The 12,426-nt window shown below is 44.7% G+C and overlaps 1 protein-coding gene across 5 annotated transcripts in view; it reads right to left on the bottom strand.

Annotated features, from left to right (window-relative positions):
* Positions 1 to 493: 493 nt before the first annotated feature.
* The window catches only part of GPR137B (G protein-coupled receptor 137B), a 48,376-nt gene continuing 36,443 nt past the window's right edge, over positions 494 to 12,426 (bottom strand). For 3 of the 5 annotated variants that reach the window (XM_029931627.1, XM_029931636.1, XM_029931634.1), the window contains 2 exons: positions 2,905 to 3,029; positions 500 to 1,494 (listed from right to left, as the gene is read on the bottom strand). In XM_029931627.1, coding sequence (XP_029787487.1) covers positions 1,332 to 1,494; positions 2,905 to 3,029 — 288 coding nt within the window. In that variant the 3' untranslated portion in view covers positions 500 to 1,331. The other 2 variants (XR_003905497.1, XM_029931637.1) reach the window with 2 other exon arrangements.

The following is a 12,426-nucleotide window of genomic DNA, read 5'->3' as shown; positions in this document are numbered from 1 at the left end:
GCTTAAGGCAGTTTTACTTCTAGATCTTGGAGGTTTCACAGTAGCGCCTGTGGCCAGGGAACCAGTATTTCATGTCATGGGTGTCATTTAAATGGAAGAGGACTTCTAAGCGATCATCTGGGACATGCCCTTCCGCAGGGCTAAGCGGCAGGAGTCCTGCTACAGGAAACTGCCCTTTTAAAATTGCACCTTCCCACAAGCTGCCCTCAGAACTATTGAAAAATAAAGCAGGGGTGCCTGGGTGGCTCAGTCAGTTGAGCGTCCAACTTCAGCTTGGGTCATGATCTCGCGGTTTTTGAGTTTGAGCCCCACATCAGGCTCTGTGCTGACAGCTCAGAGCCTGGAGCCTGCTTCTCTCCCTGCCCCCCCATCTCTACCCCTCCCCAACTCATGCTCTGTCTCTCAATAAGAAGTACATGTTAAAAAATTAAAAATAAAGGGCATTACTCTAAATATGGTAGGAAATTACAGGAAAAGGTTGGGACTTCATACAGTCTTCTGATCAAAGGCATTTATTATCCATCCCCTTTCGGGACCCTCTCCTCTGTTCCTTCAAGGTAAGGAGCGATCAGGGACTTGAGAAAGGCGCGGGCCTGCGGAGGTGCAAGGGAGAGGTTATCAGATTTCACCAGGCTGAAAAACCAGGCCAAGTTTCCACACAGAGCAGAGGAGGTTTAATAGTGTCAGTGCCACTCTACCATGTTCTTAACACGTTGACTCATCACCCGAGTGTATGTATCAGGGCCCTGTTGAAAGGACCATCACCTTTGTGGCAAAATTTAGATTAGTTCAGGGAAAAACTGGACCTTAACGAACTCGAAGGAAGGAGCAAATTACCTGGTACATCCGTGGACATTCTGCTACATTATGGCTTTTAACACTGGCGTTGTAACTGGCTTTCCTAGATGTCGGCTGTACTGAAGAGTCTGTTGGGAAGGTCCGAATCCGCATGACCCAAAGAGGTTCAACCAAAGAACACCAGTCCAAAAGCCTCAGACCACCATCAGACCATGTACTATATACTTTTAAAGTGGATTATGCATAAAAGTCTGTGCAAACTACAAACATACATTGCGATAACATTCTCAAAAAATCCTAGTATATATTTTAGCATTATTAAGTTATATAAAATACATCTTTATAAAAGTACAGGATTTTTTAAAAGTTTAAATTATACCCACTGAAATAGGCAGCCAGGCTCACGATTTAGTACTAAAATAAGGTTTCTATCTCATTATTGCTTTAGACCTGTGGAGCCATTAGAAACCTGTAACAAAAGTCAAGTCCTATTTCTTATGGAAAAGTGCCTTAAAAATTCAGCCGTCCATAAGTTAGTCTCTCTGAAGCCTTTCACTTGAGGAATCGTCCGTAAAACTCCTTACTGATGCGGCCCCTGGCTTGGCAGGATCCACAATGGAGTCTGGTTGGAAAGTGCCCACGTGTGCCAGGAAGCTGTTCGTGTGCTGTCCCCAGTCATAGTAGTCTGGAGCAAAACTTAAAAAGAAAAAGATATTTCAGTGACTTGAAACATTGTCCTTCCTCCTGAGGACCTATTTTATAGATGGACAGAACCTGGGGGTTTTGTATGAAGTGCAGACAAGCCCAGTTTTTGAAAGCAGCTTCCTGAAGTCCATGTGCAGTGGCCAGAAGTTCACCCACACAACCACCTACCGCCCTCTGTAAGCCCAGAAGCATCGTATTCGTAGAACCATAAACCAATCACGATGTAGAACAAAATACTACACCAGCAAATTGTATCTGATGGCTCTGGACAGATAACTTCTACATCAATTCTGTCATGTGTTGAATACCACCAGTAACCATCTTGTCAGGCTTCTCTGAGTTAATACCCGTAAGGTGCTTAGGACAGGGTCTTAGTGTATAGTAAGCACTCAACAGTGTACATTTTCTGTTCTTCTCTGCCTCCGGGTAGTGCGAAAGGGGTGGCTTTGACGAGGGGAGCAAGGACCCTCTCCACTCGAGGCTGCATTGGCAGATGAGCAAGGGACACACACAGCGAGAGGGAAATACGGTGGGGGATGGGGTAAGAGAACAGTCTAGGGAGGGGGGTGAGAACGTTTGACCTCGGGAAGGCCTTGGTTCTGGGCTCACCTCCAGATCTCTCGGTTCTTCACCTCTGCCAGCTTGTCTGTGGACTGCCGTGTTTCCCCAGCACCGGCTTGGATTCTGTCTGGGGCCCTTCTCCCTCATCTAGTGAGCAAGCCATGTGTCCCCCAGCGTTTCCTCAGTTCTGTGTCCCTAACACAAGGGCATCTCGTGGTTTCTAAGGACACTGTTCGTAATAAGGAATAGAAGAGCTAGCCTATCTTCTATTATTCTATCCAGGGGAGGGGTGGAGGGTAATTTATGTTAAAATGTTAATGATCACCCTTTAAATGTACAAAAGACTGCCAAAAAATAAGTTTTCACTTCCAGGAAACACAGCCTGAAGCCTCCCTTTCACAGCGAGAGGACGGGGGTCCTGGGAGCACAAGCAGAGAAGGGCTCAATAAGCACTAGCTCAGCCCTTTTTGCTTCTATCCCCCCTGCTGGCCCAGAAGTCCCAGGTTCACAGGCTGAGAAAGGGGGCATGATGATCCCTGGGCCCGGGGGGTTGGGGGAACGGCTGAAGCAGCACAGGCGGAGAAAGGGGAAGGGAACCCCAGTAGCTACCGCCCCCCACCCCAGCCCCATCTGCTGCAGCTGAGGAAGCAGAATCCTGGGAGCGGGTCCCTCTGGCTGCACCGAGTCTCCTACTCTGGGGCTTCTCCTCCGTTTCCTGGCCGCCCGCCCTCCAGCTCCGGGGTTACTTGACGTCGGCATTTTCTCTCGGGTTGAATCGGTTTCGCTGGTGCAGTCCTCAGCCTGCTCACCATGCCTCTCGACCATGAACTAGGGTCTTACCTGCCCTGAAGTCCCTGAGGGGCGATGTTCCAGGCAAGGTCATCATCACTGTCATATCTTCGAGGGTTGTCGAAGAAGTAAGATCTGGGGCTGAATCCATGGCTCGGGACCATCCCAGGGTTGGTCTAGAAAGACAGTTAACTGTTCAGAGACTTTGAGACGTTATGCCTTCCTCTTGACAAAGATGAGGATGATCTCTTTCTTGCTGGAAACTGAAGACTCTGTGCCCACCTGAAGGAAGGTTGTACCTTTCAGCTACAGGGTTCATTTTAGTTGCTTTGTATTTAAGAGGTGTTAACTTTTTCTTTTCTCAGTGTGGACAAAATCTTCTTCCAGAGTTCTGCTTGCAACAATGAATTATTGTTTTACTCCCCTACTGAAACACCAGACACAGTCCGAATTAGCTACAAACCCATACAATCATGTGGGCATTTGCCACAAGTTAAAACAATGAAAATGATACAATTTTGAGAAGGTTTTGTATCATTTCCATATCCTACTTCTATTATTTCATCCTGTTTCTGTCCCCATGCTGAGTTCACCTTTCAGAAAATTTCAAATGACTGGCTTCATTAAGGAAGCAGAAGATCAGAAGTGTATAATATGGCAAAGAAAAGCTCACCTAAGATCCAGAATTTGTTTGGAATCCTTGTACGTATCCCTAGTGGTCTCTTTTAAACAAGATTCTGAAACAAGGTTGCTACAGGAGAGGTATCTAGATGGAAATTCCTCCTTTTCTAAGACCAATCCAGCCAAAACAGGAAACAAAGCTCACACAAGGTGGGATGCCTTAAAATTTATTATTTGTAGCAGTTCAGGAATTGCTCTACAGAAGAGTGGAGTTGGATCCCTAACCTCACACAGATAGAAAAAGTAACTCAAAATGGATCAAGGACCTAAATGTAAGAATAAAAACTATGAAACCCTGAGAAGAAAAATATAGGCATGAATCTTTATGACCAATGAATCTGGCAAAGAATGCTTAGAAATGGTACTAAAAGCATGAGCAACATAAGAGAAAAACATGATTAAAATTAAAAACATCAAAAGATACCATCAAGAAAGTGAAGAAATGGCCAAAAGACAGCAATAAATATTTGCAAAATCCCTGATCTGACAAAAGACTTATATGTAAAATACACAAAGAACTCTAAATTAAACTCAGTAACTCCATTTAAAAATGGGCAAAGGCAGCATCACTTTGATTCCAAAGCCAGACAGACCCAGCAAAAAAAGAGAACTACAGGCCAATATCCTTGATGAATATGGATGCAAAAATCCTCAACAAGATACTAGCAAATCAAACTCAACAGCATATAAAAAGAATTATCCACCATGATCAAGTGGGATTCGTTCCTGGGTTACAGGGCTGGTTCAATATTCGCAAATCCATCAATGTGATACATCACATTAACAAAAGAAAAGATAAAAACCATATGATCCTGTCGATAGATGCGGAAAAAACATTTGACAAAATACAGCACCCTTTCTTAATAAAAACCCTTGAGAAAATCAGGATAGAAGAAACTTAAACATCACAAAAGCCATTTATGAAAAGCCCACAGCTAATCTCATCCTCAATGGGGAAAAACTGAGAGCTTTCCCCTGAGATCAGGGACACGACAGGGGTGTCCACTCTCACCACTGTTATTTAACATAGTGCTGGAAGTCCTAGCATCAACAATCAGACAACAAAAGGAAATAAAAGGCATCAGAATTGGCAAAGATGAACTTTTACTTTTCACAGATGACATGATACTCTACATGGAAAACCCAACAGACTCCACCAGAAGGCTACTAGAACTGATCCATGAATTCAGCAAAGTTGCAGGGTACCAAATCACCATACAGAAATCAGTTGCATTTTTATACACCAATAACGAAATAACCGAGAAATCAAGAAACTGATCCCATTCACAAATGCACCAAAAACCATAAAATACCTAGAAATAAACCTAACCAAAGATGTAAAAGGTCTGTATGATGAAAACTATAGAAAACTTATGAAGTAAATTGAAGAAGACACAAAGAAATGGTGAAACATTCCATGCTCAGGGATCAGAGGAATAGATATTGTTAAAATGTCAATACTACCCAAAGCAATCTACACATTCAATGCAATCCCCATCAAAATTGCAGCAGCATTCTTCTCAAAGCTAGAACAAACAATCCTAAACTTTATATGGAACCACAAAAGACCCCGAAGAGCCAAAGTAAATTTGAAAAAGAAAACCAAAACGGGAGGCATCACAATCCCATACTTTAGCCTCTACTACAAAGCTGTCATCATCAAGACAGTATGGTATTGGCACAAAAACAGACACACAGACCAATGGAATAGAATAGAGAACCCAGAACTGGGCCCACAAATGCATGGCCAATTAATCTTTGACAAAGCAGGAAAGAGTATCCAATGGAAAAACAAAAAACAAAAAAACAGCCTCTTTAACAGGTGGTGTTGGGAGAACTGGACAGCAACATGCAGAAGAATGAAACTAGACCACTTTCTTACACCATACACAAAAATAAACTCAAAATGGCTGAAGGACCTGAATGTGAGACAGGAAGCCATCAAAACCCTAGAGGAGAAAGCAGGAATCAACCTCCTCAAACACAGCCGCAGCAATTTCTTACTCAACACATTTCCAAAGGCAAGGAAGTCAGGAGCAAAAATGAACTATTGGGACCTTATCAAGATAAAAAAAAAAAACTTCTGCATGGCAAAGGAAAGAATCAAGAAAACTAATAGGCAACTAATGGAATGGGAAAAGATAGATACAAATGACACATGGGATAAAGGGCTAGTATCCAATATCTACAAGGAACTCACCAAACTCCACACCCAAAAAACAAACAATCCAGTGAACAGATGGTCAGAAGACATGAATAGACACTTCTCCAAAGAGGACATCCAGATGGCCAACAGGCACATGAAACGATGCTCAGCATCACTCATCATCAGGGAAATACAAATCAAAACCACATTGAGATACCACCTCACTCCAGTCAGAGTGACTAAAATGAACAAATCAAGAGACTCTAGATGCTGGGAGGATGTGGAGAAATGGGCACCCTCCTACACTGTTGGTGGGAATGTAAACTGGTGCAGCCGCTCTGGAAAACAGTGTGGAGGTTCCTCAAAAAACTATCCATAGAACTCCCCTATGACCCAGCAATAGCCCTGCTAGGGATTTACCCAAGAGATACAGAAGTGCTGATGCATAGGAGCACATGTACCCCAGTGTTCATAGTGGCACTTTCAACAATAGCCAAATCATGGAAAGAGCCTAAATGTCCATCACCTGATGAATGGATCAAGAAGCTATGGTATATATACACAATGGAGTACTACATGGCAATGAGAAAGAATGAAATTTGGCCACTTGCCGCAACGTGGATGGACCTCGAGGGTGTCATGCTAAGTGAAATAAGTCAGGCAGAGAAGGACAGATACCATGTGTTTTCACTCATGTGGAACAGGAGAAGCTTAACAGAGGACCATGGGGGAGGGGAAGGGGGAAAAATAGTTAAGTAGAGGGAGGGAGGCACCATAAGACTCTAAAATACTGAGAACAAACAGGGTGGATGGGGTGGAGGAGAGGGGAATATGGGTGATGGGCTTGGGATGAGCACTGGGTGTTATATGGAAACCAACTTGACAATAAACTATATTTAAAAATGTGTAAGAATATTTTAAAAAGTTGAAAAAAAATGAGCAAAGGATCAGGGCAGTTGGATGGCTCAGTCGGTTAAAGGGTCCACTTCGGCTCAGGTCATGATCTCACAGTTTGTGAGTTCAAGCCCCATATGAGGCTCTGTGCTAACAGCTCAGAGTCTGGAGCCTGCTTCAGATTCTGTGTCTCTCTCTCTGCCTCTCACCGGTTCTCTCTCTTTCAAAAATAAACATTAAAGATTCCTTATTTTAAAAAAGGGTGGTGGGCAAAAGATCTCATAGACATTTCTCCAAGGTCAATGTACAAATGTCCAACATGCACAGAAAAAGATGCTGGACATCATTAGCGATCACGGAAATGCAAATCAAAAGGCACAGTGAGGTACTAGCCATACAGGAGATCTAGAATCAAAAAAGTAAAAAAAAAAACAAGTGCTGGGGATGACGTGGAGGAGGAACCCAAAGCCTCCCACTACCCGTGGGAGTGTAAGATGGCGCACCTACTGTGGAAAACAGTCTGGAAGGTCTTTTAAAAAAAAAAACAAAAACAAAAAAAACCGTGCAACATTGACTTCCAGGAAGGTGGCAGAGTAGGAGGGGCCTGAGCTCACCTTGTCCCACAGCTGCCACCAGAGGACACATCAATGTAAATAACCCAGAGAACAACCCGAAGACTAAGGACAAACTCCACAAGGGAAGAGATATAGGAGGGGTCCAATCCGAGGCGGTAGGGAGAGCAGGTGCAGGCGGGAAGGGCCTGTGGGCACAGAGAGGGCACAGAGACAGATCCTCACACCCCTGAGCCTGCATGGGGAAGTGAATCCCCATTTGGCACTGAAAACCAGAAGGGCCAAATTTCCAGAGTTTTCACAATTAGCTAGACTGAAACCCTGTAACTTTAAAATTCAGCAGGCTCAGTTCCCAGAGAGGCTGGGGGGGTGGGCGGCGCGGAGGGGAAACTTTGTCCCACTCTTAAAGAGACAGCACACCAAACAGCCTGGAAGCTGCACACGGGAGGGAGAGTCATTCACTGTCCCTCAGCCTGCAGCAGAGGGACAAGTCTCAGGGGAGACCCCTCCAGGAACAAAGGAGTCGGCAGGCATAGAGCCGGCAGGCAGGCAGGCATAGTGTCCCAGTCCCCCCGCCCCAGCATAAACATGGCCACCTGAGGGAGCCAGGACCGTGTCAGCACCTGCCTCAGCCCTGGTGCTGTGGGTCCCCTCCCCCAGAAGGCAGTCACAGACTTTGCCAAAGCCCAGTGTCCCTACTATGTGTTTTGCAGGCCCTGGTCCTGGCAGCAGTGGTGGGCCACCCCCCACGGAGCATGCCAGCACCCTGTTAAAACTGCATGCCCTGCCCTCCTGGCCCTGGCCAGCCCGTCTCCCCAAGGCTGCATGTCCCCTGGGGTAGAGGACCGGCAGAACTTCACAGGCAATGCGCCCTCTGCAGAGGGACAGCCCCTCTGTACAAGGCCCAGTTCCACCTTGTTCAAAGGGCACGCCCCACTACCACTTTCCAGGGCAGGAGAAGTAGCTGACTTTTCTAACACAGAATCAGGGGCGCCTGCATGGCTCAGTCAGCTAAGCATCCATCTTTGGCTCAGGTCATGATCTCAGGGTCCATCAGGTGCTGACAGCTCAGAGCCTGGAGCCTGCTTTGGATTCTGTGTCTCCCTCTATCTCTGCCCCTCCCCTGTTCATGCTCTTTCTCAAAAATAAACCTTAAAAAATGGAAAAAAAAACAAAACCCAAAACCAGAAGTAGACAATATGAGACAGAGGAACATGTCCCAAATGAAAGAACAGGACAAAACCTCAGCAAACGACCTAAGCAAAATGGAGACAAGTCATATATATGCCTGATAGAGAATTTAAAGTAATGATCATGAAGCTACTCACTGGACTTTAGAAGAGTGGAAAACGTCAGTGAGACCCTTGACACAGAGATAAAAGAGAACCAATCAGAGATAAGACAATAAATGAAATTAAAAATACACCATATCTAATAAGTGGCAGGCCAGAGGTACTTGGGTGGCTCAGCTGAATGTCCAGCTCTTGATTTCGGCCCACGTTGTGGGATCGAGCCCCACATCAGGCTCTATGCTCAGCCTGGGATTCTCTCTCTGTCCCTCCCGCACTCGTATATGAGGTCGTTTTCTCAAACATTTCAACAAATGGGAAAAAAGTAGCAGGCTAGAGGAAGCAGAGGGCAGAGTGATGGAAAGTAATTAATCTGAGCAGGTGAGAAGAAAAAACAAATTATGCAAATTGAGAAGAGACTTTGAAGCTCAGCGACTCCATCAACATAAGAACACGCGTGACAGGATCCAGAAGAAGAAAGAGAAAAGGGAGCAGAAAATTTATTTGAAGCAATAATAACTGAAACCTCCCTAATGTGAGGAAGGAAATAGATACCCAGATCCAGGAGGCATAGAGATGTCTCAAAAAAAATCAACCAAAGGAAGTCCACACCAGGACACATAGTAATTAAAATGGCAAAAAATAGTGACCAAGAAAGATTTTTAAAGCAGCAAAAGAAAAGACTGTTACCTACAAGAGAAACCACATAAGGCTGTCCACTGCCGTTTCAACACAAACTTTGCAGGCCAGAAGGGAATGGCGTGATATATTCAAAGGAAAAAATCTGCCACCAAGAATCCTAAAATGTGTATGGAACCACAAAAGACCCCAAATAGTCCATGCAATCTTGAAAAAGAAAAGCAAAGCTGGAGGCATCTAAACAGTGTGGTGCTGGCACAAAACAGACACATAGGCCAGTGGAACGGAAGAGAAAACCCGGAAATAAATCCACAATTATAAGGTCAATTACTCTGCATCAAAAAAGGCAAGAATATGCAACAGGAAAAAGGCAGTCCCCCGTTAACAAATAGTATTAGGAAAACTGGGCCACATTCTTACACCATACAGAAAGTAAACTCAAAATGGATTAAAGACCTAACTAAATGTGTGACCTGAAACCACAAAAATCCTAGAAGAGAGCAGAGGCAGTGATTCCTCTGACATCAGCCATAGCCACATTTTTCTAGATATGCCTCCTGAGGTAAGAGAATTAAAAGCAAAGACGAATAATTGGGACCACATCAAAATAATGTGTCCTATGCAAAGGACACAACCCACAAAACCAGTGACCACCTACCGATTGGGAGAAGATATTTGCCAAGTGACATATTCAGTACAGGGTTACTCTCCAAATTATGTAAAGAAGTTATAAAATGCAACATCCAAAAAACAATCCAATTAAAGGGGCACATGGGTGGTTCAGCTGGTTAAGTGTGTAACTCTTGGTTTAGGTTCAGGTCATGATCAGGTTCGGGAGCTCGAGCCCGTGTTGGACTCTGCCCCGGCAGCACGCAGCCCACCTGGGATTCTCTCTCTCCCTCTTTCTCAAAATAAATAAACATTTTTTTAAAAATAGGTAGGGGCGCCTGGGTGGCTCAGTCGATTAAGTGTCCGACTGGCTCAGGTCATGGGAGGGTTCAAGCCCCGCATCGGGCTCTGTGCTGACAGCTCAGAACCTGGAGCCCGCTTCAGATTCTGTGTCTCCCTCTCTCTCTCTGACCCTCCCCTGCTCGTACTGTCTGTCTCTCAAAAATAAATTAAAAAAAAAATAGGTAGAGGACCCGAAGAGACATTTCTTTGAAGAAGACATACAAATGCCAACAGACACATGAAAAGATGCTCAACATCACTTATCATCAGGGAAATGCAAATCAAAAACACAGTGAGATACCAACTCACACCTGTCAGAATGGCTAAGCTAAAAAGCAAAAACAAACAAGGGTTGGTGAGGATGTGGAGAAAAAGGAACTCACATGCACTGTTGGGAATGCCAGTTGGTATAGTCCCTGTGGAAAACAGTACGGAAGTTCCCTCAAAAAGTTAAAACAGGACCACCCTATGATCCAGTAATTGCACTACTGGGTATTTACCAAAAGAATACAAGAACACTAATTCACAGGGATATATGCACCCCTATGTTTACTGCAGCATTATTTATAATAGCCAATTATGGAAGCAGCCCAAGTGTCTGCTGATAGATGAATGGATAAAGAAGATGTGGTAAAGACACATTCAGTGGAATATTATTCAGCCATAAAAAAGAAGGAAATCTTGCCATTTGCAACAACATGGATGGTGCCAGATAGTATTATGCTAGGCAAAATAAGCCAGTCAGAGAAAGACAAATACTGTGTGATTTTCACTCAAAACAAATGAGCCAAGAGGGGGGGAAAAAGAACAACAAACCAAAAACCAGACCCTTAACTATAGAGGACAGACGGTTACCACAGTGCAGATAGGTATGGGGGGGCGGGGGGAGGAAGGGAAGTGTGAGTACACTTATCTCAATGAGGACTAAGAAACATGTGGAACTATCACACTGCCATGTTGTGCACCTGACACTAACACAACACTGCATGTTCACTACACTGAAATTTAAAACGTTCCACATAGAGTTACCACACGACCCAGCATTTGCATTCCCAGACATGTCCCTAAGAGAAACGAAGGCCTGTGTTCACACAGAAACTTCTACATTGATGTTTATAGCAGCACTATTCTTAAGAGCTTAGAAATGGAGGGGCACCGGGGTGGCTCCGTTGGTTGGGCATCTGACTTGGGCTCAGGTCATGATCTCATGATTCATGAGCTCGAGCCCCACATGGGGCTCTGTGTTGACCGCTTCAAGCCTGGACCCTGCTTTGCCTTCTGTGTCTGTCTGTCTGTCTGTCTGTCTCTGCCCCTACCCTGCTTGCTCTCTCAAAAATAAACATTAAAAGAAATATTTTTAAAAGCTAAGAAATGGAAACAATTCAAATGTCCAATGGGTAACTGGATAAACAAGATGTGATGTATCCATACAATGAAATCTTATTCAGCTATAAAAAGGATGGAGTACTAACACATACTGTAACACGGAGAACGCTGAAAACATTGTGCTGAGTGAAAGAAGCCAGTCACAGAAAACCGCACATGATATGATCCCATTCCTGTGAAAAAGTCCACAAAAGAGAAACTAATAGACACAGATTAATAGCTGCTCAGGGGCAGGGGCAGGGGGTGGGGAGTGACAGCTAAAAGGGCACTGGTTTCTTTTTGAGGTGATACGAATGTTCTCTCAAGCGTGGTGATGGATGTACATATGTAAATACACCGAAAATCACAGAACTAGACACGCGAAATGGGTAAACCGCAGGGTATGGGAATTCCCTCTCATTAAAGTTGTTTAGGCAACAACAGAAACACGGAGATTCTCAAACTTCACAGTGCATTCAAGTCACTCAGGGTGCTTATTATTTACAATGTGGATTCCCAGAATCTACACCCTGCAGATCCTGATCTAGGTCTAGAATGTGGCCTGAGAGTCAGTACTGACACTGAGCGCCCTCGGGACTCTGCTGTGGCCTCCAGGGAGCCATGCTGTGAGGACGGTCACGCTGGTTTCAGTGATGCCAAGCACAGAGGCTTGTTTATGCCAACTGGACGATGGGTGCCAGTGGCAGATAACACTTGGAAGAAATTCCTCCCCTGCAGTGTGCTCTTTTAAAGTCAATGAAACAGCTGTATATTATTTTTTTTAATGTTTATTATTGAGACAGAAACAGAGCATGAATGGGGGAAGGGGCAGAGAGAGAGGGAACACAGAATCGGAAGCAGGCTCCAGGCTCTGAGCTGGCAACACAGAGCCCGACGCGGGGCTCGAACCCACAAGCTATGAGATCATGACCTGAGCTGAAGTCAGACGCTTAACCGAATGAGCCTCCAAGGCGCCCAGTGAAACAGGAGGTGTGTTAGAATTCCCACCCCCTCAAAGGAGTATTAGACTTTTTTC

The sequence above is a fragment of the Suricata suricatta genome, chromosome 2 (assembly GCF_006229205.1).
Source record: "Suricata suricatta isolate VVHF042 chromosome 2, meerkat_22Aug2017_6uvM2_HiC, whole genome shotgun sequence".
In the NCBI taxonomy this organism is placed as follows: Eukaryota; Metazoa; Chordata; class Mammalia; order Carnivora; family Herpestidae; genus Suricata; species Suricata suricatta.
Note: the sequence above shows the minus strand (reverse complement) of the source record. Positions and strands in the feature narration are given on the sequence as shown.